Here is a 22,496-nt window from a genome sequence, read left to right as displayed (position 1 = left end):
TATACAACATGGATGTTTTATTCAATTAGAGCCATCTCTTCACTGTTTCCAGGACAATTTCTGTCTACACAACTTTATGTTATTACTTTGAACACAAATACTTGCTTCCTTCCTTTCTACCTGTCAACCGCCTATATTTCAAAGCTCCTTTATTACTTCTTTCCAATAGCTTTGATGGATTTAAAAAAAATTAATCTCGTGACAGAGTATTTAATCATTCTTGATTACTATGTGTAAAGCCCTCTTGCTTCACATAAACCCATGGCATGAACAAGAAACAAACATTTTGAGATTTGGCGATTATTTGTTATTGCAACATAATCTAGCATATACTGACTGCTGTACTACCTTTGGGTAATTTTTTGAACTTTCCAAGCTTCTTTCCTTATCTGTAAAATGGAGATTAAAACAGTACCTATCAAACAAGGGTGCTCTGAAGAGTAATTGAAATAATACAGATAAAAGAACTTAGCACAGTGCTAATAGGGTGGTTTTTTTTTAATTTGAATTGTCACTGAATGGTAAATGGCATGTTAGCAAGGATAAAGGAGCATAATGGAGAGTATTGTTTACTTTTTTAAATGTTAGGCTTCAAATTACAAGTATTATAGATCTATTAATAGTATTATCAGTAATTTTAGCTGAAAACCTGGGCACCTATAAATTAACACATTTTAAGATAACTACTATAGAGTTAGCCTAACTCCTAATAAAAGTAACCCACAGCTCTATTATGTTTCTTTTCATATCATGAATTTTGGGACATGAAAAAAAAAATCTTTCATATATATGCACTCTCTCTAAAAGCTTAATAAGATGTTATTGTTCTCAAAAAATTGCTAAATATGGGCTACAGATTAGCATATTTCATGACATATCATACTGGTATTTATATTTAATTAAATTTCTCAGCCATATTATATATGGTTTATTACTAGTTAAAGACTGCCCAGACTTGATAAAGATGCCAATAAACACTAACATCATATATTTCATAATATAAAAAGTGCTTTGACACAATCTCATTTCACTTTGAATCCTTTGCATTATATATTTCCATCTCTAAATTGAAAAAAAAAATGAGGCTTGGAGAGTGACTTGTCTAAAGTAACAAAAAGATGGGACTGGAACCTAGGTCTCTTTACTATACATTCCATGCTATTTATGCTACCACAGACAAGTGTACTAATGAAGTATTACTGGAATAACAACATGTATCCTCTACTGACCTATTTAGCATATATTTATAAAGCATAAATGTTATTGGAAAAAGCAAAATTATTATTACTTCTTTTCAGGGGTGCCAAGATATGGGCCAGTGACATGACAACTCTGGGGACATTTTTTTGCTAGCTAGCTGTTTCAGATTGATAAACGTGGTAAGGCCAAGATAAATTTAGAAAATACAATAAATCTCTAATCCAACAGTAAGCTGACTTAAAAAAACATTTTATAAAGATGGTACATGAGCCAACAGTTCATATATTCCTGTTCTGAAGAAAATTTTTAAATACTGTTTTTATCAAAGAAATTTTGTTTTGACTAAACTTACTGGCACTGAAAAACAAGTGTCTACACTTTAGAAATTAAAGAACCTGCAAGAATCCTGGAGAAAATGCTAAATAAAAAAATAGTGTAATAAACTGTAATGTTTCCTCGACAGCTACACATTTAGGGGTTTCGAATGGATGTTTTAAGAAAACATTTCAAACAAACCAGTTATCAAGAGCAATGAATCTGACGAAGTGCCAAAACGGATTTAAATCGCATTCGTTCACTTTTTAGAAATTCCAACATCCCACTATTTAATAATGTAGTGTCTTCTTCCACGCGACAGTATAACAAACTTAGTTTCTTAAAAATAACACAACTTCTGTGAAGAACTTGATACTAGTTGCTATTACTAGTCACTCTGGAAAGGAGCAAATAGCAGAGTTGCTTAAGATATTCTTATTTTCCCCCCTTCAGAAGCCAACACGCGATACACCATGAAAAATGGCTAAGCTGGAACCTTACAACTGGGTTCATGGTATGTTAAGCATTTCCACTACGCTGGATGTGACTTCTTGTTTCCAGTTTAGCCATTTGTAGTGACCGAGCAAGTCACTTCTCTGAACGTTTCATTTCCCATAAACGAGAAAACGGGTGGAGGACTATATAGAGAGCTTTGATTCAAATAAGGTCTATTAGGTATCTTCAAAAGCTTTTTCTCCAGACGTCGCAGAGACACAGGGTTCTGCTTTCCCCACCTCCCACTCCCGAGCCCAGGCTCTGCTCCTCTCACTTTCAACCCCAATTCGGGCTCCTCAAGGAGCAGCAATGAAAGGGTTTGTGTTTTTTTTTAAACAATATCCAGCGCTCCTTTGTCCCCAGACCCAGCTAGGAGGGGGTTTCGAGGCCTCAGTTGGTTAAGGGAGGATAGAGACGACCCAACCAAGCCCGTCTACCCACCCTCTCCCTTCCCGGGTCTGACGCTCCAGCCCCAGAGCAAGAGCGTGCCTGGGCCTCTCCGGTATCGCGAGGCGCGCGCTTGTCCGGTTAGTGCCCCTACGAACGGAAGGGATCCCGAGGCGCGTGCCGCCACAGCAGCAAGCGGAAGCTGCTGGCACCGAAGACGGGCGGTTCCCGCCGGCGTGGGTGGGGGAAGGGTGGCCGTAGCCACACCCGGAAGTCGGCCTGGAAGGGAGGGGGGAACTTGGGGAGACGAGGTTTCCGGTGGCGCAAAGGGTGTCGGGAGCGGCTTCCAGCAAACCTTTTCTGGCTTCTGGAGGGACCACCGTTGCCGCCGCTTCGACTTCCAAGATCTGCGTTCGGGCTGAACGGCCACGGCGACCGCCACTGCGACTCCCACTGTGCCTGGCTCTGTCCATATTCGTTCCCAGGCGGCGGCCGCCGTTCCAGCAGCGGCCGCGGCCGACATGTTGTGAGGCGGCGGCGCGGTGTCTGAAGGATGGTTTGGCCGAGGCGGCGGCAACGGCTGCTGGGGGCGGCGGCAGCGGGGGCTCCGGCTCTGTAGAGCCGAGCCCGCTAGGTGTCCGCCCTGTTCTGCGGCTAGGCCACTGCCCTTAGATCTTTCCTCTTCTCCGGCGCCTTTGGGGACCAGTTAGGCGACAGCGCCCGCTCCTCTGAGGAGGCAAGAAGGTGGTTCCCCAGCCGCTCAAATTTCCGGACCACCTTGTTTTCCCTTCCCCAACCTTGGCAGTGCTCTCCCCAGAATCTTCAGGCCCCCGACTTTCCTCTCAAACTCACCCTAAACCTCTAACACACTCGGGTGTTCCCCGCTCTCTCGAGCCTGCTCCTCCCCCTTCCTCAATTTCTGCAACCTCTTCTCAGAGCATCCCCCCTTGCCCGCCCCCGGCTCACTCTCCTAGTGCAGCGTTTTGAGAAATCTCCGTGGAGGAGTGGACCAGAGCCGGGGAGTTTTTAAAAGCCGGGGCACGAGAGACAGGAAGGTATTATGGCTTCCTCGTCTGGCAACGATGATGATCTCACTATCCCCAGAGCTGCTATCAATAAAATGATCAAAGAGACTCTCCCCAATGTCCGGGTGGCCAACGATGCGCGAGAGCTGGTGGTGAACTGCTGCACAGAATTCATTCACCTTATATCTTCTGAAGCCAATGAGATTTGCAACAAATCCGAAAAGAAGACCATCTCACCAGAGCATGTCATTCAAGGTAAGGCATGTGTAGGATATGGTTTAAATGAGGGTCCAGGGGGACAGTCTGCTAGTTGCGTGACCCATTGTTGTCAAAGCCTTCATTCCTCTTCACCGGTAAGTAGTGTTAATGAAAAAGTCACTCGAACGAACATGAAGGCAGCCAGTGCCTTAAAAAAAATCTCTGTGTAGCGTTCTTCAGGTACTTTTCATCCAGCGAATAAAGTAAGGAGTGCAAACATTTAGGACAACTAACATCCCCAAAACATAAAGTATTAAGTTAATAGTGGTCTCAGTTTACAACCAGGTAAGCTGAAGTAACAAGAATTGCCTACCTAAAGTTGAACTTAGATAATGACAACTGAGAAAGGAACCCAGAAGTTCTCCCTTGGAAAGTTAACATTCAGACGGAGAAACTTCAAGAATGAGTGGAGACAGCACTCCTTCCCCACCTGACCTTTTCACCAATGTAGAGAAAAGATTGATTTTCTGAACACATGAATTAAAAAATTCTTAACATGAATGTGTTCAACGTTGTAAAGCTTATTGGTGTTGAATTAAGAGAGTGTATTTTCTGCTTTAAAACTGGTTTGATGGTGGTAATTTATCAACAGGTTACCAAAGCACACCTGTCCTAATCTGTAAGAAAAGTGTTCTTTAATCTCTTCTTTTTTTTTTTTTTTGCTTTTACATTGTTTGCTTTATTCTATGGAGATAAGTTTTAAAAGCTTGGGTTGAAAGGTTGTGTACTTTTTTTAATGGAACATTTCCCTGTCCATTCTTGCTGCTATTTCCATTTGGTTGTATACACTTAAGCTTGTATTGAACAGCACTTCTGAAAGTTCAACAGTTTGTTATCTTCGAAAGTATTTAGTCCAGTAATAGGGATTTGAGGGACAGTATTCTGATGGTTTTAGAGAGGGGAGACATATTTACTGGTTATAATGTTTTGGGAATTACCTTCTGTGATTTTTACGTGTACTCTTATGAAAGAGTTGCATTCTTTTTGAGGTGATATTAAAGTTCTAACAATTTCTTGATTGCTTTTGAGGTCAGAAAAAAAGGCATGGTTAATTTTAATCATTTTGGTAGGCAGTTGTCTACCATTTAATTTTTATAACTTTTTAAGAGGTGACTTTTTTATTATGATGTAGAGAGCACATCTGCTCATAGTGACCACATCCAATATTTTACTGTCAGTATTGACAAAAGGACTAAATGATTCATTTTTGATCCTGTATGGTATCCTGAAGATGGATTTAAAATATACTTTGCCATTTCAGTACATAAGGAGAGAAATCCCCAGGAAAAAGTATATTTGATTCTTAAAGCTAGTATTTATATTTTAGCAAGTAAAATGAAAGCCAAGTTGTCTATTTTTCCTCTTGTGTTTTTATTTTTACATTGTATGTGTGATTGCTGTCATAAGTCTTTCACAAGATTATCCAACATAGATAGCTATAATTTCCTTTTACAACTCATAAAAAGGAAAAAGAACCTTTTATCAACATTGCCTTTCTAATGAAAATTGCAAAAGATTTCAACAGGCTCTGCCTAAACATTTGTTTACTCCACACAAGTGGGGATCATTCCAAAAATCTAATAACATATTACAGTCTGTCTTCTTGGGGAGAGTTTATTCTTTTCTAGGATATATTTAGATTTCTGATTGACATGATGGAATAGAAGTGCAGCTGTAGCAAGCAGTATGCTAAATAGTTCAACTTTGGAATATGCTAAATTCAGTTTAACATATGAGTCAGTTACAGTGAAAGAGCATTTTCTTTGGGTAATAAGGATTATTTATTAATTTAAAAAAATCATGTGTTCAACCTGTTATAGTCTTGTAAATTTACCTTTTTTCCTTGTAACATTGCTATTATTAAGTGGATAAGAATCTGCATTTTTGCCCAAGAATTCTCCCCAGTTGGGGGAGTAGATTTTGTACATTTATGTAATCTCTTATTGCTTAATTTTTTCAAGGAAGTTTTGTTTGGGGAGGATAAAATTAAAAAAAAAATGCTTAAGGTATATATTTTAGATGTTTAAAGTGGGTTGTAACAGATTAATCATGGTAGATATGACATTTTTTATACTTTTCTATCAGCATTGATTATTTAGAAATGTAGGATATATCCAAGTGAAATAATAATGTACATTTTAAAATATGATTCTCACATATTTTTTTTTTTTTTTTTTTTTGAGACAGAGTCTCACTTTGTTGCCTGGGCCAGAGTGAGTGCCATGGCGTCAGCCTAGCTCACAGCAACCTCAAACTCCTGGGCTTAAACGATCCTACTGCCTCAGCCTCCCAAGTAGCTGGGACTACAGACATGCGCCACCATGCCCAGCTAATTTTTTCTATATATACTTTTAGTTGTCCAGATAATTTATTTCTATTTTTTTTTAGTAGAGACGGGGGTCTCGCTCAGGCTGGTCTCGAACTCCTGACCTCGAGCGATCCACCCACCTCGGCCTCCCAGAGGCCTACGATTACAGGCGTGAGCCACCACGCCCGTCTGATTCTCACATATTGAAGTTTGGGGTTTTGATAATAAATTTAATGAACTAGACTTTGCTTCAGGACATTTCATTTGTTCAGTTGCCACCTTGCTTTATCGTGTCAGGACAAATTAAGCATCTTCAGGCAGTTCTGTAAAATGCAAGTTAAGGTTGAAATAATTTTATCACCAGTAAGTCTGAAATACCATAAACTAGGTAAAAAGAAAACCCTTGTTTCTGTTTTGCTTATTTTAAATTTAAGAAGGTAAACTTGGTATTTATTGCAGGGCACAGATAAATGAATAGAGGGAATTCTAAGCTATAAAAGATGTTCCTTTTATTTCATTGCTGTTTTTGTGAACCCATATTCTTGAATGAGTTCTACCATGTTCTGTTGCATTATGGGAAGAATTGATATTGAGAATCAAGAGCTGTAAGTTGTACACTGGAAATTGTGTGGACTTAGGTAGATCTGTTAACTAAGGTTTCCCCATTTATGTATAAAATTTGATTTCAGGTGTAACTTGAAATTATTGAGAGAATCAGTCAGGGGTAGAGAACCTTACATTAAATAAGCTACAGTAAATAATTTAAAAATTTGTAGTGATACTGATTAAAATATGAAGCTAAAGGCCTGTTTTGTTTATATCATGATATCATTTGCAAAGGTAAAATATGAATAAGAATTGTTTAAATACTGTTTTCTTCCTGCGTTTTTAGTCTCTTGCTACATTTTCCCTACTTTTGTAAGAATAGTAACTGAAAGTAGTAAAAGTTTGAAAATGTCTCTGAGAATTTGTTCTACAGCCATTGAGTTGCTCCAAGCTGTCTATGTTGAAGGACATTTTTTTATTCCAGTCCTTCTCACACTGGTACCTTAGTAAAAAGCCATAAAAATGGATCACTAGAAAAACGAAATGAAAAAAAAGATAAAAACTCTATTGTTTTTCATTATTAGATTCAGTAGACATAAAATTACTGTGTCAAGTTGCTATAAAGGTTCTCAAATGCTGACTTTGAATTTTCTTACTTAACTTATTGCAGCCATTAGGAGCAATTCTGGCACAAGTCCATGGACCACACTTTGAGTAGCTTTGCTCTAAATCTTAAACCACAGTCTGTTTTGGAAAGTGAATGTGAAGTAGTTTTGAAATCAGAGGAGCTGTTGAGTATTGTAGAGAAGTTGTAATGATAAGGGGAATGAATGAGAATAATATATTATGTTGCCTAAATCGTTAATACAAATATTTTTTCCAAAGGAGGGTCATATGTAATTTGCATTGCACAATTTATCACATAATCAGGTACTTTTCAAATTAGGATTTTATTATTATTTTCCTTAAAATTTATATATTTTTTGTTTTTGTTTTCCTTTTGCCACCCAATAATTACTTATTGAAAACTGCTAAGTACTTGGCATTGTGCTAGACACTAAGAATATAAAGATGAATGACATTCAGTTTCTTCTCTGCCATTAGTCTCTCGTTGTCCAAGATTCCGAGGAGTAGTGATACCATGGAGGAAGATATGGTTCTTAAGGATCTTCAGAAACCTTTGCCAGGCTAATGAGCCAGGAAGTCACTTTGGCTACCTCCTCGTAATGTATTTTAAGTGAAATAACATTTTTTACTTAATGTATTTTAAGTGAAATACATTCCCCCCGAAACAAAAGAAAATCGAGAAATTAGAGAATGCTAATTAATATAGTATTTTATATAGGTTCTGTATTTCACATAATTTTTTAATGAAAAGCATGCTTTATGCATTCAAAGTATAAAGTGATTCATACAAATTCATGTTATAACAGAACTTTTCAGGAGTATGTGACTTTGTAAAATAACATAAACCTGTATCAAGATTATTGTTGGGCCAGGTGCGGTGGCTCACGCCTGTGATCCTAGCACTCTGGGCGGCCGAGGCGGGTGGATCGTTTGAGCTCAGGAGTTCGAGACCAGCCTGAAGCAAAAGTGAGACCCTGTCTCTACTAGAAAAAATAGAAAAATTATATTGACAACTAAAAATATATAGAGAAAAAATTAGCGGGGCATAGTGGCGCATGCCTGTAGTCCCAGCTACTCGAGAGGCTGAGGCAGTAGGATTGCTTGAGCTCAGGAGTTTGAGGTTGCTGTGAGCTAGGCTGATGCCATGGCACTCTAGCCTGGGCAACAGAGTGACACTTTGTCTCAAAAAAAAGATTATTGTTGCTTGGGGGAATTTTCTACCCTTTTTTGTTTTTTACATAGCTGTCTTGTTAATATCTATCTTTTAAGTTGAAAAATGTGCTAAGTATTTTTTTCCCCAATATACACCATGGACTTTTCTGGGTATAGTTTTAAGATACATGGCAGAGGATAGCAGACAGTGATATGTGGTTGGTTTTACCCACAGATTTTTAAAAAAGATATTTTCCTTTTTTGGTTTGTGCTCTGATGAGATCCTTTAGAGGCAGGGCCATCAACAATCCATATGGTCCCTTTGTACAAATTAGAAAAAGGCACTCCTTCCTTAAAAACCATTCCTACCGGCTGGGTACAGTGGTTCATGCCTGTAATCCTAGCGCTTTGGGAGACCTAGGCAGGAAGATTGCTTGAAGTCAGGAGACCAGCCTGAGCAAGAGGAAGACCTCATCTTTACAAAAAATAGAAAATTTAGCTAAGCATGTTGGCACACACCTGTGGTCCCAGCCATTCGCTAAGGCAGGAGGATTGCTTGAGCCCAGATGTTTGAGATTGTAATGAGCTATGATCGTTGCCACTATACTGTAGCCGGGGCAACAGAGTGAGACCCTATCTCCAAAAGGAAACAAAAACAAAAAACCATTACTACCATCTGCCAGAAGAAGTGTCATAGTAAACATACAAATCTATGTTACAGTACGAATGGCCCTCTGATACTGTGTGTTGTCTGCACAACTGTAAATGGTAGCCCTGCTTAGGAGCCATTTCCCTTATCCTTCAATAGTTTGTGTAAAATGGAAATGATTGCTCCTACGTGGTAACAAATGATATAAAATTGTCTTTCCTGTTTAGAAGATACCACGTCCAGTTATTGATATCTGGTAGCCACAATTTGTTTAAAATTTAAAGTCAGTGTAATTTTTGATATTAAATTTATGACTGTTCCTATTGAACTATGTTATTGAGAGTGCAGTATTTGTATATAGAAACTCTTTGAATAATATTAAATATTAACCTTGGACCTGCTTGCAAATTTTTTGGAAAACAGTGTTCTTAGCTTTCCATGGTTAATGGTAGTTTGGATTGAATTTTCTTAATGTCTAGCCTACTAATCCATGCTGTTTAAAGGTTGTCTCTCCATTGTGTTGATTTGTTAATTTTGTAAATTTAATATTATAAAATATACTTGCTCAACTTGAATTTAGATGTAATAATGTACAGCTATACATTTATTTAGGTCCTGTATACTTATCTAGGGGATTCTTTTAAATGTAAGAGAAAAAAATAAAAGCTGAGTAATATATAATCTGAGTCCGTTAAATGTTTGTTATGTGCTAGACACTATGTTAAATGCCTCGTATTAATTACTTGTTGATTCCTACAACCCTAAAACTAACAATATAATAGCAAATATTTTATTTTGCTCTTCCTGTGGGGCAGCCTCTGTTCTAAGCTCTTTATTTATATTAATGTATTTATTCTTCACAACAACCTGATCCAATGATATGTAGGTACTGTTGTTATTCTTTTTTAGAGGAGAGAAAACTGTGAGGCACAGAGGTAAAGGAACTTATCTAGGGTCACACAGCTAATAGGAGGCAGAGTTGGGAGTCAGTCCCTGGCAGTTTGGCTTTAGGGCCTTCATGCTTAACTAACTGACCCTGGTTGTAGGCTGATATTAAGAAATAAATGCTATTCTCATTTTATAGATGGAAAAATTGAAGCTTAGTGATATTAAGTAACAGATTTAAGGTTATACAAATACTGTGACAGTCAAGTTTCAGTTCTAAGGTCTGTTTGACCTCAAAAGTGGGAGATTATATCTGTCTGAGAGGGTCAGGCAAACTTAATTTGAAGATGGGGCTTGATCAGTGCCATGAGTTCGTTGCCGTCAGCATGAATGTGCGAAACTATGGTTTTTGGTGGGAAACATTGAGCAGTCAGATTTAGCAGAAGTATACAGGGATTTAATGGCAGAAGTAACGGTGGAAAAAAGCAAGAGGGGCTAGATCATGGAGAACCTTAGCATAGGACTAAGGAAATCAGACTTTAGAATAATGATGGGAAACCATAAACCATTCACTTGTTTTCTTTTGGTATTGTCTCTAGCTAATCTCATTGAAATACTCTGTGCCTTTAAAAAAAGAAAAGATAGTACAAAAACTTGGGCTATCACTGACACCAAAAAAAAAAAAATCAGTCTGTTATTATAAGTTTTCACTTATTTTTCCACTATATTTCAAGCTCCTCAAAGTCAGAATTATGTGGTGATGAATTTGATATACAGAACTCAGAGTAATGCCTTTCTGAGGTTTTTAGAGAATTGGGGGGGGGGGAGACCAGTTAACTTAATTAAAATTCAGATAATACTATGGTACTCTGCTTTTGGCATCAGATTATTTCTAAAGAAGGTTGATGAAAACAGCTTATAATATTTCAAATAATTAAAGTTGTAAATCAATTAAAAATGTCTTAGAAATCACAATTTGCATAGTTTGCATAGTAGATTTGTAAAAGTATATTTGGTAAAATCTCAGAAGTTAGATTTGAGAGCATCTGTGCTGAAAGCAGTTTGGTTCACTGTAATTGTTGAAAGACTATGAGAACTGATGAGCAAAATTAATTTACTGTGTTCTTCACTACCTATATTTCATCATTGGTTCAGAATACAAAATATGTCTTTTGGGCTGGGCACAATGACTCACGTCTGTAATTCCAGCACTTTGGGAGGCCAAGGCAGGAAGATCACTTTTGAGGGTCAGCAAACACAATATGCCTTTGGGGCATTAGTCAACATGTAGAAAACTATATGTGTGTATATAATTTGTTTTTGTTTTTGTATTTTTTTTTTGAGACAGAGTCTTGCTCTGTCGCCCAGGCTGGAGTGCAGTAGCACAGTCATAGCTCATTGCAGCCTTGAACTCCTGGGCTCAAGTGGTCTCTTGCCTCAGCCTCTGAAGTAGCTAGGACTACACGTGCAGGCCATCATGCCTGGCTAATTTTTTAAGTTTTTTTGTAGAGACAGGGTCTCACTGTGTTACCCATGCTGGTCTCAAACTCCTGGCCTCAAGCGGTCCTCCTGCCTCAGCCTTCCAAAGTGCTGGGATTACGTGTGAGCCACTGCACCTAGCCTAAAATATAATTTTAAATACTATGAACCCAAAGGAAATTTTATGTCTTATCTTTTCTGGATTACAGAAGGCATTTAGAGTGTGCATTGTTTCCTTTGTAAAATTTTCTTTCTAAATGTGAAAAAAATAAAGAAAATTTTTAATTAATGCTTCTTCTGTCCTTATAGCTTTTTTTAATCACAGTTTCTCTGCGACATCACTTGAAAATGTTTTTATAATACTTCCTGTTAAGTTTTATTTTCAAGAGAAACCTGTTGGCTCACTATAAATGCTGAATTTCATGAATTATTTCCACTGGTATTTCTTAAACTTGGTAGTTTGAAGCTAAAAATAGCTTCCTGGTGGTATATTAGACAAAAGAAAACTTACCTGGTCTTTCATCCTATCCTATTAAAACTTAGTAGAGAATGCGTTTATCAGTCTAATTACAAAATATGTAATTTACAAATATATTTCAAATATTTGCCTTTTTTATGTTCTTTGAGAAAGTGACTGACTTCATGCTATTTGATTTACTATGAGTGGTATAGGAAAAATGTTTTCTTACTAAAACCCCATGTTCTTACACTGGACTTTTTTTTTTTCCTCACAGGAAATGCTTTAGTCTTTTAAAAATTAGTCAGAAGGAAAAGGAAAAGTGAAGGTGTATGCCTGGAAATGTTACTTAAGTTTTAACTGACTTGCATTCTGATACTAAGCAAAATGAAAAAATTGTCTTAGCCACCCAATTGTACAACTATAAAATAGGTAAAATTATTAGAAAACAGCAAAAACATTCCCCTTCCCTAAAGAAATACCCGTAAAAACTTCATGTTCCATTGATGGGGGGAAAGCTGTATTTTATCACCCTTTCATATTTTCATTTTTCTAGCTCTAGAAAGTTTGGGCTTTGGCTCGTACATCAGTGAAGTAAAAGAAGTCTTACAAGAATGCAAGACGGTAGCATTGAAAAGAAGAAAGGCCAGTTCTCGTTTGGAAAACCTTGGCATTCCTGAAGAAGAATTATTGAGACAGCAACAAGAATTATTTGCAAAAGTAAGTAATACATTTTAAATTATTTTCATCTGAATCCTGCCCTGTTTGCTAGCAGAAATCATACTGATTTCCGAAATCCCTTCCTAAGTCAACGTATGTACCCAGAGGATTCTTTTTCTAAGTAATCGTTTGATTATAGAATCCCATGTCTAGAGCTGTCCAGTTTGACTCTGGTTTATGCAAAAGTAAATATTTGCAACAATCTGTTTTCTAAAGAAAAACTCCAAATAACTATTAAGATTTTACTTTGATTTTTTTTCAGACAGAATGACTATTTAAAAGCATGAAAAGCGTATATAGAAGGGTATGGTGGCACATGCCTGTGGTCCCAGCTATTCGGGAGGCTAAGACAGGAGGATCACTTGAGGCCAGGAGTTCAAGGCTGGGCAACATAGAACCTGGGCAAAGATTCTTTAGTATACCTTTAAAACACACTAATTTTTTAAAATAATTTAAATGCCAGTAGAGCACAGAAAGGGAGAAAACCTTTCTTCTTTCTTGTCAAAATCCTAATGCCTAGTCTGTGAAGGATTAGAAACAAGTTAGTATCCCTTTTTTTAAAAAAAAAAAAGAAGAAGGAAAAGTATAGGTGAGGCTGCTTTTTCCCTATTAAGTTCTGGCCTCTCATTTGAAATTATAAGGCAGTTTTGGGTTGAATAGAAGAGATGCTGTAGTAACCATTAGAACTGGGAAGTGTCATTTTAGGTAAACTCTTCCAGGTTAGCTCCATAGCTAATCTCTCTGTAGCTGTAACAATCAGTCTGATTTATACCAAAAAGCATTTGAGTCTTAAGTGTTATTAGGCAGTCCGACACCAGATAGCATTTAAACTTATGAGAACAATAAAAGCTTGCTAACATTTATTGAGTTCTAACCATGTGTTACATTGCTAAGTAATTTACCTATATTATCTCATTTAATTCTCATAGCAACTCATGATAGGAACTAAAGTGGAAAAGCCTTCAAAGCAGGCATAAACACATGCAAACAGTGTTATAATCCATATGAATATGAAGTATCAAAGAAGGAGTAATGACTTTTTAAAAATGTTAATGGGGCTGGGCATGGTGGCTCATGCCTGTAAACCTAGCACTTTTGGAGGCCAAGGCGGAAGGATTAATTGAGGCCAGGAGTTTGAGAACAGCCTGAGCAAAAGCAAGACTCTGTCTCTACAAAAAATAGGAAAGTTAGGTGGCCATGGTGGCGCATGCCTGTAGCCCTAGCTATTTGGGAGGCTGAGGCAGGAGAATTGCCTGAGCCCAGGAGTTTGAGGCTGCAGTGAGCTAGAATGAGGCCACTGAAGTCTAGAGCCCAGGTGACAGAGTGATACCCTGACGCAAAAAACAAAAACGTATTAATGGCTTATTTGTTGATTCTCTGCTATTGTAAATCACCTAGAGGGTGCCAAATTAATTATTTGATGGAAAAAAGAAGAGGCTCTGCTGGATACTTTACATACCTTACAGAGTTTTTTATGAAATGATATAAATTTTATTATATTTATTTACATAATAAATAGAAGTGGAGAAACTGGTATGAAATTATTCATTCATTTATTCTACAGATATTTACTAAAGTTCTCACTATTTACCAGGCATTGTACTCGATGCCAGGTTTACAACAGTCAACAAGAGACATGGTTCCTATCATTATAGAGCTTAGTCTCCTGGGAAAGGTTGACTTAAATAAAACAGGTAAGTTTAGATAGTTAGGAAGTGTTGAAGTCTGTATTTAAACTCATGTCTTCTGACTCCAAAACCTGTATTCTTTCTATAATACCATGCTCTAGCTACCATTTTATCTGCTTAAATTTATTATGGAACTTTTTTTTTTTTTTTTTTTTTTTTTTTTTTTGGAGACAGAGTCTCACTTTGTTGCCCAGGCTAGAGTGAGTGCCGTGGCGTCAGCCTAGCTCACAGCAGCCTCAAACTCCTGGGCTTAAGCGATCCTCCTGCCTCAGCCTCCCGAGTAGCTGGGACTACAGGCATGCGCCACCATGCCCGGCTAATTTTTTTTTTTTTTATATATATTTTTAGTTGGCCAGATAATTTCTTTCTATTTTTAGTAGAAACGGGGTCTCGCTCAGGCTGGTCTCGAACTCCTGACCTCGAGCGATCCACCCGCCTCGGCCTCCCAGAGTGCTAGGATTACAGGCGTGAGCCACCGCGCCCGGCCTATTATGGAACTTTTAAATAGAATATGCTTTCTTCTTGCCAGGGCAAAATGTAAAGACATAATTGACTGGCTGCCACATCTGTCTTCACCACTCCATGCCTATTATCTGTTCTTTATTTCTCTTTATCTCCCTCTTTTCTTACCCTGGCATGTGGGTGAATATCCCTAGTATTTCTTTGCTCTTGTGAGGACAGCAAGTGAAGAAGTAAACTTATTGGAGCTATCTAGTACTTCTTCCCTAGAGCACTAAGTACTTAAGTTCTAAACATGAGAGGAACTGATATATCTTTTTATCACTTTCGTTTTGTTTCATTTTTTAGACTTTATTTTAAATACTAACACAATGACAGCCTCATTTTAAGCTAGTAGCAAGTATTTGAAAACTTAAAGTTAACTGCAAATTAAAAATGAGTCATTTTAGTGTGTGGGAGTGAGACTCTTAAAACATAATTAAAATCTCCAAAAGAAGTGAATTAGGAAATATATGCCTACTTACCTCTCTTTCACATTCCCATTTTAGAAGGAAAATACTTGGAATGGTTTGGGTGGGAGGCAAGAGGCAAAAAAACAAATTAGAACAAATATCACTGAAATTTTTTTAATTTGTGGAAATAAATGCGATTAAAATTGTACCATTCAATAATTTTTTTTTTTTTTTAAGAAACGAGGTCTTACTGTGTTACCCAGGCTGGAGTGCAGCAGCTATTAACAGGTGTGATCATAGCATCCTACTGCCCCAAACTCCTAGGCTCAAGTGATCTTCTTGCCTCAGCCTCCCAAGTAGCTACGACTATAGGCATTCACCACTGCTCCTGGCTCAACAATTATTTTTAAAGGGCTGGGTGAGGTGGCTCACCCCCTGGCACTCTGGGAAGCTGAGGCAGGAGAATTGCTTGAGGTCAGGAGTTCCAGACCAGCCTGAGCAAGAGCGAGACCCCATCTCTACCAAAAATAGAAAAAATTAGCCAGGCATGGGTAGTCCCAGCTACTTGGGAGGCTGAGGCAGAAGAATCGCTTGAACCCAGGAGTTTGAGGTTGCAGTAAGCTATGATGATTCTACAGCACTCTACCTGGACGTCGGAGCAAGACTCTGTCTCAAAAAACAAACAAACAAAAAAAAAAAAAAAAAAAAAACAAAAAAACCAATATTTAAAGATATAGGAGTGCTTTTATGTTCAGAGAAAGGCATGAGAGCTGATACGGGGGCATGGTACCTAAAAGTCAATTAAATTTGAAATGTAACTAGTACATGACTTTGCAGACCATTTGATAAATTATAAGATCAAACACCTTTGCAATAAAAACTTTTTAGAGACTTGAAATTATTTGAATTTTTTTCCATGTTACAAAAGTATACCTAGTTGTAGTTGATAAGGCCACAAAGTGAGTATTCTTAAGTTGATTAAATTCACACATTTGGTTTGCCCTATCATTTTCTTATGAATTCTTGAAATATTTTTAGTGAAGAACTCTTAGTTGATTTTGAACTCTTTGGATATTCCAGCCATAAAAGTAAATATGCCAGTGTTTTAGAATTAACTATATTCCATGTTTCTTTGTAAAAATGGGTGAAAATACTTATTAGAATATTTGGTTTCTAATTTCCTAAGCAAGTTTTTGTGTACTGTAAAAAATTGTCTCGCCCATGTTTTTTCTGATATCTTTAATCTTTTCCCTACTCACTTCTTCCTCTCTGCCTTTAACCATATGTGGGTCTTCTGTATCTCCTTATGCTCCTCCAAACCCTTCCATCTTTTGCTGTAATAATCTATGTTATTAGCCAGGCAAGGTAGAGCCTACCTGTAGTCCCAGCTACTCTGGAGTCTGAGGTGGGAGGATTCCTTGAGGCCAGAAGTTCAAGGCTGCAGTACACTGTGATCATGCCTATGAATAGCCATAGACTTCCAGCCTGGGCAACATAGTGAGACCTCATCTCTTAAAAAAAAAAATCTGTGTTATCATCTTCTAAAAACGTATGCCACTTATTCCTGGCATTTGACTTCTACGCTACCACAGAGATAGATAGCTAATCACTAAATTCAGTAACTTTTTTCCACCTTCAAATCTCACTGCTCTAGAGTCTTTTTTTTTTTAAATAACATTTAACACAGACCTCTTTCTTAGTCTCTGATACTATACTTGCTTGGATAGACTTTCCCCAAAGTACTAACTTTTCTTCTTCTTCACTACCACCACTCCCCCACTCTTGCCCTTTGATCAACACATTTCAAGTCAAAATGCAATTAACATGTGAGTCCCTACTGTATGTAACACATATTATATATGGTGTTGCAGATGTAAGGTTATTGAGTATGAAATGTCCGATTTCCTTAAGTACTAAGTTTGACAGTTGATATCTCTGACATTTCACTTTGACACTTGTTTTATTTATATTTTGAATGTACTCCTCAGTCTTTCAACTGCACTTGTTGGCTTGTGATTATCTTTCAAATTTTTTTAAGAGCAATTTTTGTGAAACCATGGATAAGTCAAAAATTCATGTTATTTCAAATGTGAGTTCTGTCATGGAACCAATGCTGTGCAGACAACTCAAAATATCAACGAAGTGTTTGGGAAGGATGTGGCTATTGAATGCATAGTACATCCAAGGTTTGAGAAGTTCTGTTCTAGTGATTTTAATCTTGAAAATGAGCCTCATGGGTGACCTAAGACCAAGGTGGATAATGATGAGCTGAAAGCTGTAGTGGAAGTGAATCCATCTCAACCTAACACCGGAATTAGCAGCAATGTTCGACATTACTATTCGAACAATATTGGACCATTTGAAACAAATGGACAAGGAGGAGAAGCTGGATACAGGGGTGTTTCGCATGAATTAAACGAGCATCAGAAGAGAAATTGTATGGAAGCTTCCCTTCCTTTGCCGTCATGACATAAAGGTGAACCATTTCTATACCGTATTATTACGTGTGATGAAAAATAGATCTTTTTGACAATCATAAGCATTCAGCACAATGGCTGGATAAAGACAAAATGCCAAAACACAGTCCAAAACCGAATATTCATTCAAAAAAGCTAATGGTGTCTGTTTGGTGATCCAGCACTGGTATTACCCACTACAGCTTCATGAAATCTGGTCAATCAATTACAGCAGATGTCTACTGCAACCAGTTGGATGAAATGATGAGGATGCTTACAATTAAGCAGCCGAGATTGGTGAATGGAGACAGGCCAATCCTCTTGCAAGACAATGCTCGACCACATGTTGCACAAACAACGCTGCTCAAAGTACAGCAGCTGGACTTGGAAACTCTGTCTTCCACCATATTTACCACACCTTGCACCAACTGACTACCACTTCTTCAAGGCTTTGGACTACTTCTTGCAAGAAAAAATATTCAATTCTCAACAAGCTGTGAAAAATGCCTTTCTCGATTTCATTACCACTCGCTCTCCAGGTTTCTTCATTGCTGGCATAAACAAGCTACCCTTAAGATGGCAAAACTGTGTCATTTGTTTAGGCACATACTGTGATTAATTGTACTGCTTCTTGTTTGAGATATAATAAACTATACTCTTGATTTGAAATCAGACATTTCATATTTAATGACCTAATACAATAATGAAGAATACATCATTCTTCTTAAGAAACTTAGTGTCTTGTAGGGGAGGTATGATATAGATACACTAACAGCAATATTATGAGGCTGACTACTCTCATGAGAAAGATCCCATGTACGGAGACATCACATCAGATTTTTGGGGTTCACTTGTAGCTTAGTTTTCTTCTTGGTTTTTCGGTTGCCTAGTACTGGTTTTATACTTGGTTAACAACTCTTTTTTTTTTTTTGAGACAACGTCTTGCTCTGTTGCCCACATTGGAGTGCAGTGGTGCGATCATAGCTCACTGCAACCTTGAATTCTTGGCCTCAAGCAATCCTCCTGCCTCCATATCTCAAGTCACTAGGAGTACAGGCACATATCACCACATCTAGTTAATTTTTCTATTTTTTTTATAGAGACGAGGTCTCCCTATGTTGTCCAGGCTGGTCTCAAACTTCTGGCCTCAAGCAATCCTCCCGTCTCAACCTCCTAAAGTGCTGGGATTACAGGCATGAGCCACTGTGCCCAACAACAATTCTTTATGTTAAGTTCTTTCTGTTTCTATGACTAATGCTACTTCTATCTCCTGACTAATACCAGGAGGAGAGAATAGTATTTTAGTTTGACTTGGAAGAAGGGCAGAATTTTAATAGATTAAAATCAGGAAATTTCAAATAGAAGGAAAGTCAACATGAGTAAAGGTAGTGAAGATGAGAAAGTATGGTGTATATTTGGGAAAAATTTTATGTAGAGGTTGGGGTAGGCACTAATTTAGAGGACAATTAACTCTAGGCTGAAAACTTTGGACTTAATTTGTAACAAATGATTTTTTTTTAAGGAAAATAATGACCTGATTAGATAGAGTTCTCATCTGGAAATGTTTGGATAATAAAGTTGTGACAGATTATTAAGAAAAGTGAGGATTGTACAGGTAAAATCTTAATGTTAGAGGTTACGCTGAGCATCACTATTTTCCCATCATTCATTCATTCAGAAAATACTGAGGGTCTGTGTGTTAGGAATGCCACAATGAATAAGAAAACAATCTCTTTTCTCAAGTCTGGTGGAGAAAAAAATATATAAACTTAGATAATTATAAAACAAAGTAGATAGATTTGGGAATGCATAGAGAATTATGGCATATGAAATAGAGCACAAAATCTGGGCCAGAAAGGTTAAGAAAGACTAACTGATTTGCATTTCAAATGATAACTAGAAATTAGCTATGCATAAACGAGGGTATGAGCTAGATTTAAAGAACAATGAGAAAAGGCAGAGAGGGAGAAACACTGTTTTAACAGAGTCTAATGGGAAATTATAAGACCTTTTCAAGAACAGTTTCATTTTTCCCTTCTTGGTGTGGTTTTTCTGCTAACAGGTGAAATTAAATTGAGAAGGAGCCTTAGATATTGCGTGTATTTCATATGTATGCATATTTTCATTTCTAAAATCCTGTGGTTGCTTTTATAGAGGATATATCAGACAAATGAATTTTAACCAGTTATGTTTTCACTACTGTTTATATGGGAAGGGTATATATATTTCTATGTGTTTACATTGTGTGTATTTATAAAGAGATGGAATGAGACCCAGAGAAAGAGAGAGCATGTATAGGGTAGGAAATTTTAATTCAAACCCAGAAAGATATCAAGCATTCATGTCCAGAACTTTTCCCCTAAGAGTTAAAGGTACTGTACTAGAGAAATTTTAAACTGCATAAATGAATTTCAGATTGAAAAATGTTTATATCAAAATTGTAATTTGAGGGGACAGAAGAATCAAGTGAAATGAAAAGAGAGGAAAGGAGCCAGAGAAAGAATATTCTGATTTTTCTGTCAACCTTTTCAGTTGAACCAAAGGTCATAAATTATGTGACGTAAAAGAGAACCATCTATAGAGAACCAAGCTTGGGAAACTCCTTAGACCTGTGTGGTTGACAGAAAAGGAATCTGTATTTATATTTTCTTGTAGAGTTCATGTTTTCCAGATATATGAGAATTACATAGTTGTTGGAAAATATCCAAGTTTGATAATGACTAAGTCTGTAATTGGCTTAATCAGAGTGTAAGTTTAACCAAAGTATTTGTGGATTTAAACAAAATTATTGTTTGTCTTTATGTTTTTGGTGTTTAGGCTAGACAGCAACAAGCAGAATTGGCCCAACAGGAATGGCTTCAAATGCAGCAAGCTGCCCAACAAGCCCAGATTGCTGCTGCCTCAGCCAGTGCATCCAATCAGGCAGGATCTTCTCAGGATGAAGAAGATGATGATGATATCTGAAATTCACCAGCTGAGTTTCTATTTCCTCTATAAATGTTTTTCCCTGCACAAAAAAACCAGTGAAAGAAATGCTTATCTGTAATTTTGTGTGCATCTTGGTGGACTTGCCATTGGTATTCTAGGGATGTCTGCTGTTAAGTTTCATCTGTTGTGTGCTATACATGTAAAACCTGTCTCTTTGAACTATTGAAAATTTAAGGTTCAGTATAATATCAATTTTGAATTTTTAATGGTGTTTATGAAATTTTAGATAGCAGTGAGTCCTTTATTTGATCAATAAACAGTGTTACAGAAAACTTCAAGTTTATAAAAATACAGTGAAATTTATATGGAAGCTCTAAATCTGCATTTGCATTTCTTCTGCCCTTTTAACTAAACTAAAAATTGGTAATTTTAAATTATTGGGGGGGTACTAGGTGAATCAGTAGACGTTGGATCAGGTTGTTGAAGAGAGTTCAGTTCTGGAGTATCTGAACTTCATCTTTTAAAATGAGTGTGTGTGTGTATATATATATGTGTATATATATGCAATAAATATATATGCTCAGATAAATATACTTGTTTAGAAAACCTCAAAACAAGACATTCAAAGCTAGGAAGGAGTATGTTCAATAGTAGTTATATAAATTTGGTGGGTTATGTTTATTGTTTTTGTTTTGTGTAGAGGTAAAAACTAAAGTTTTATCATGGCATAATTCATCTTGAGCTACACTATGACATTTCAAAGACTGCCCATTTTTGAGGACTGTCATGATTCTTACTGTTTCACTCCAATTCAGTAATTGTTAATAGTATTACTTGCTTAGTCCTTCCATGCTTATATTATTCAGATATATAGGTGGGACTTGTGAAGCAATTGCTTAGGTTCTGTTGGTTTAACTGAGGTTCATGAATATTCAAACCTTTGTTGGGGGAAAGAAATGAAAGTTAATGAGCATGCTTGCTATGCGAGAGGGATTTTTTTTTAATTTAACTTGTAGTTGTACTTATTGTTTGTTTTTAGCATTACTTTTACATTTTCTTGACTAGATAGCCTAGAGTCCAGTGCTACCTTTTGAAATTGCATCGTCTCCTTCATCTTAATTGAGTGATAGCTTTAAAAAAAGATTGGTTTTGTTTAAGAAAGTGTGTCATAACTGATCAGCCCTATATGAAACATAAATAGTTTCAACCTGCTTATTAAAAGAGAGAAGCTTTAATTTGGTTCCAGTAAATAAAGTATAGTAGTGATTATAGGAATCCAGTGTGTTGAAGAAATGGCATAGTATTTATATTTTGGAAACAGAAAGGAAAAGTCGCTTAAGATAGTATGAAGTAATTAAATTCCTATGTCAATTGCCAAATAATTTAAATTTCTGTATTTACCAAGGCCAAAAATAGATTGTGGCTGCCAGGATTCCAATTTTAATTGGAGAGCTAAGTAAGTAAACTTTTATAAGTATTAGATTTCTTAATGATCATATTTTGCAGTTTTAGAAAAAGGGAAATACTATATGTTTATTAAATATGCTTCTACCCATGTAACAAAGAGGTTAATTTTGCTGAATGTTTTAAGTTGAAATTACTTCATGGATGTCATATCCCTGAAGTGCATTTAGACGAGATAGGAGGAATTGTTTTTTAAGAAGTTTAAGTACCAAAGGTAGTCTAGTCTAGAAAAATAATAAGTTAATAAGTGTTGGCTTTTCTAATTTGTACTGTCACATCCTTATACTTTGTATTTTAAGCATATCTGTTTCTTAAGTAAACAACTTAGATATTTTCCCACACCTTTTTTTTTTCTGATGCAGAGTTCAGGTTAATTAATATTTTACTGCATCTGATAATGTGTTATATGTTTGAAGCCTAGTGACATTTTATTTTGACATTCTTGTGATTTCATATGCTGTATTCTTCAAGCAATAAAATTCTGATGTGTTTTATAAATTGTTTTGATATTTAATGATCTATAGAGAGATTTCTATTATTATCATT

At 36.7% G+C, this 22,496-nt stretch overlaps 1 protein-coding gene across 1 annotated transcript; it reads left to right on the top strand.

Annotated features, from left to right (window-relative positions):
- Positions 1 to 2,701: 2,701 nt before the first annotated feature.
- On the top strand, positions 2,702 to 22,448 carry DR1 (down-regulator of transcription 1). The gene is made up of 3 exons (XM_045547513.1): positions 2,702 to 3,677; positions 12,340 to 12,503; positions 20,376 to 22,448. The coding sequence occupies exons 1-3, from the start codon at positions 3,458 to 3,460 to the stop codon at positions 20,520 to 20,522; spliced, it is 531 nt and encodes a 176-aa protein (XP_045403469.1). The 5' UTR covers positions 2,702 to 3,457; the 3' UTR covers positions 20,523 to 22,448.
- Positions 22,449 to 22,496: the final 48 nt, after the last annotated feature.

The sequence above is a fragment of the Lemur catta genome, chromosome 3 (genome assembly GCF_020740605.2).
Source record: "Lemur catta isolate mLemCat1 chromosome 3, mLemCat1.pri, whole genome shotgun sequence".
NCBI lineage: Eukaryota > Metazoa > Chordata > Mammalia > Primates > Lemuridae > Lemur > Lemur catta.
The sequence above is the reverse complement of the archived record's forward strand: the minus strand, read 5'-3'. Positions and strand labels throughout refer to the sequence as shown.

Coding starts and splice junctions, on each gene's coding strand:
- DR1 (XM_045547513.1), top strand. CDS start 3,458: ATGGCTTCCTCGTCTGGCAACGATGATGATCTCACTATCCCCAGAGCT. Junction 3,678..12,339: donor ACCAGAGCATGTCATTCAAG/GTAAGGCATGTG, acceptor TCATTTTTCTAG/CTCTAGAAAGTTTGGGCTTT. Junction 12,504..20,375: donor AACAAGAATTATTTGCAAAA/GTAAGTAATACA, acceptor TTTGGTGTTTAG/GCTAGACAGCAACAAGCAGA.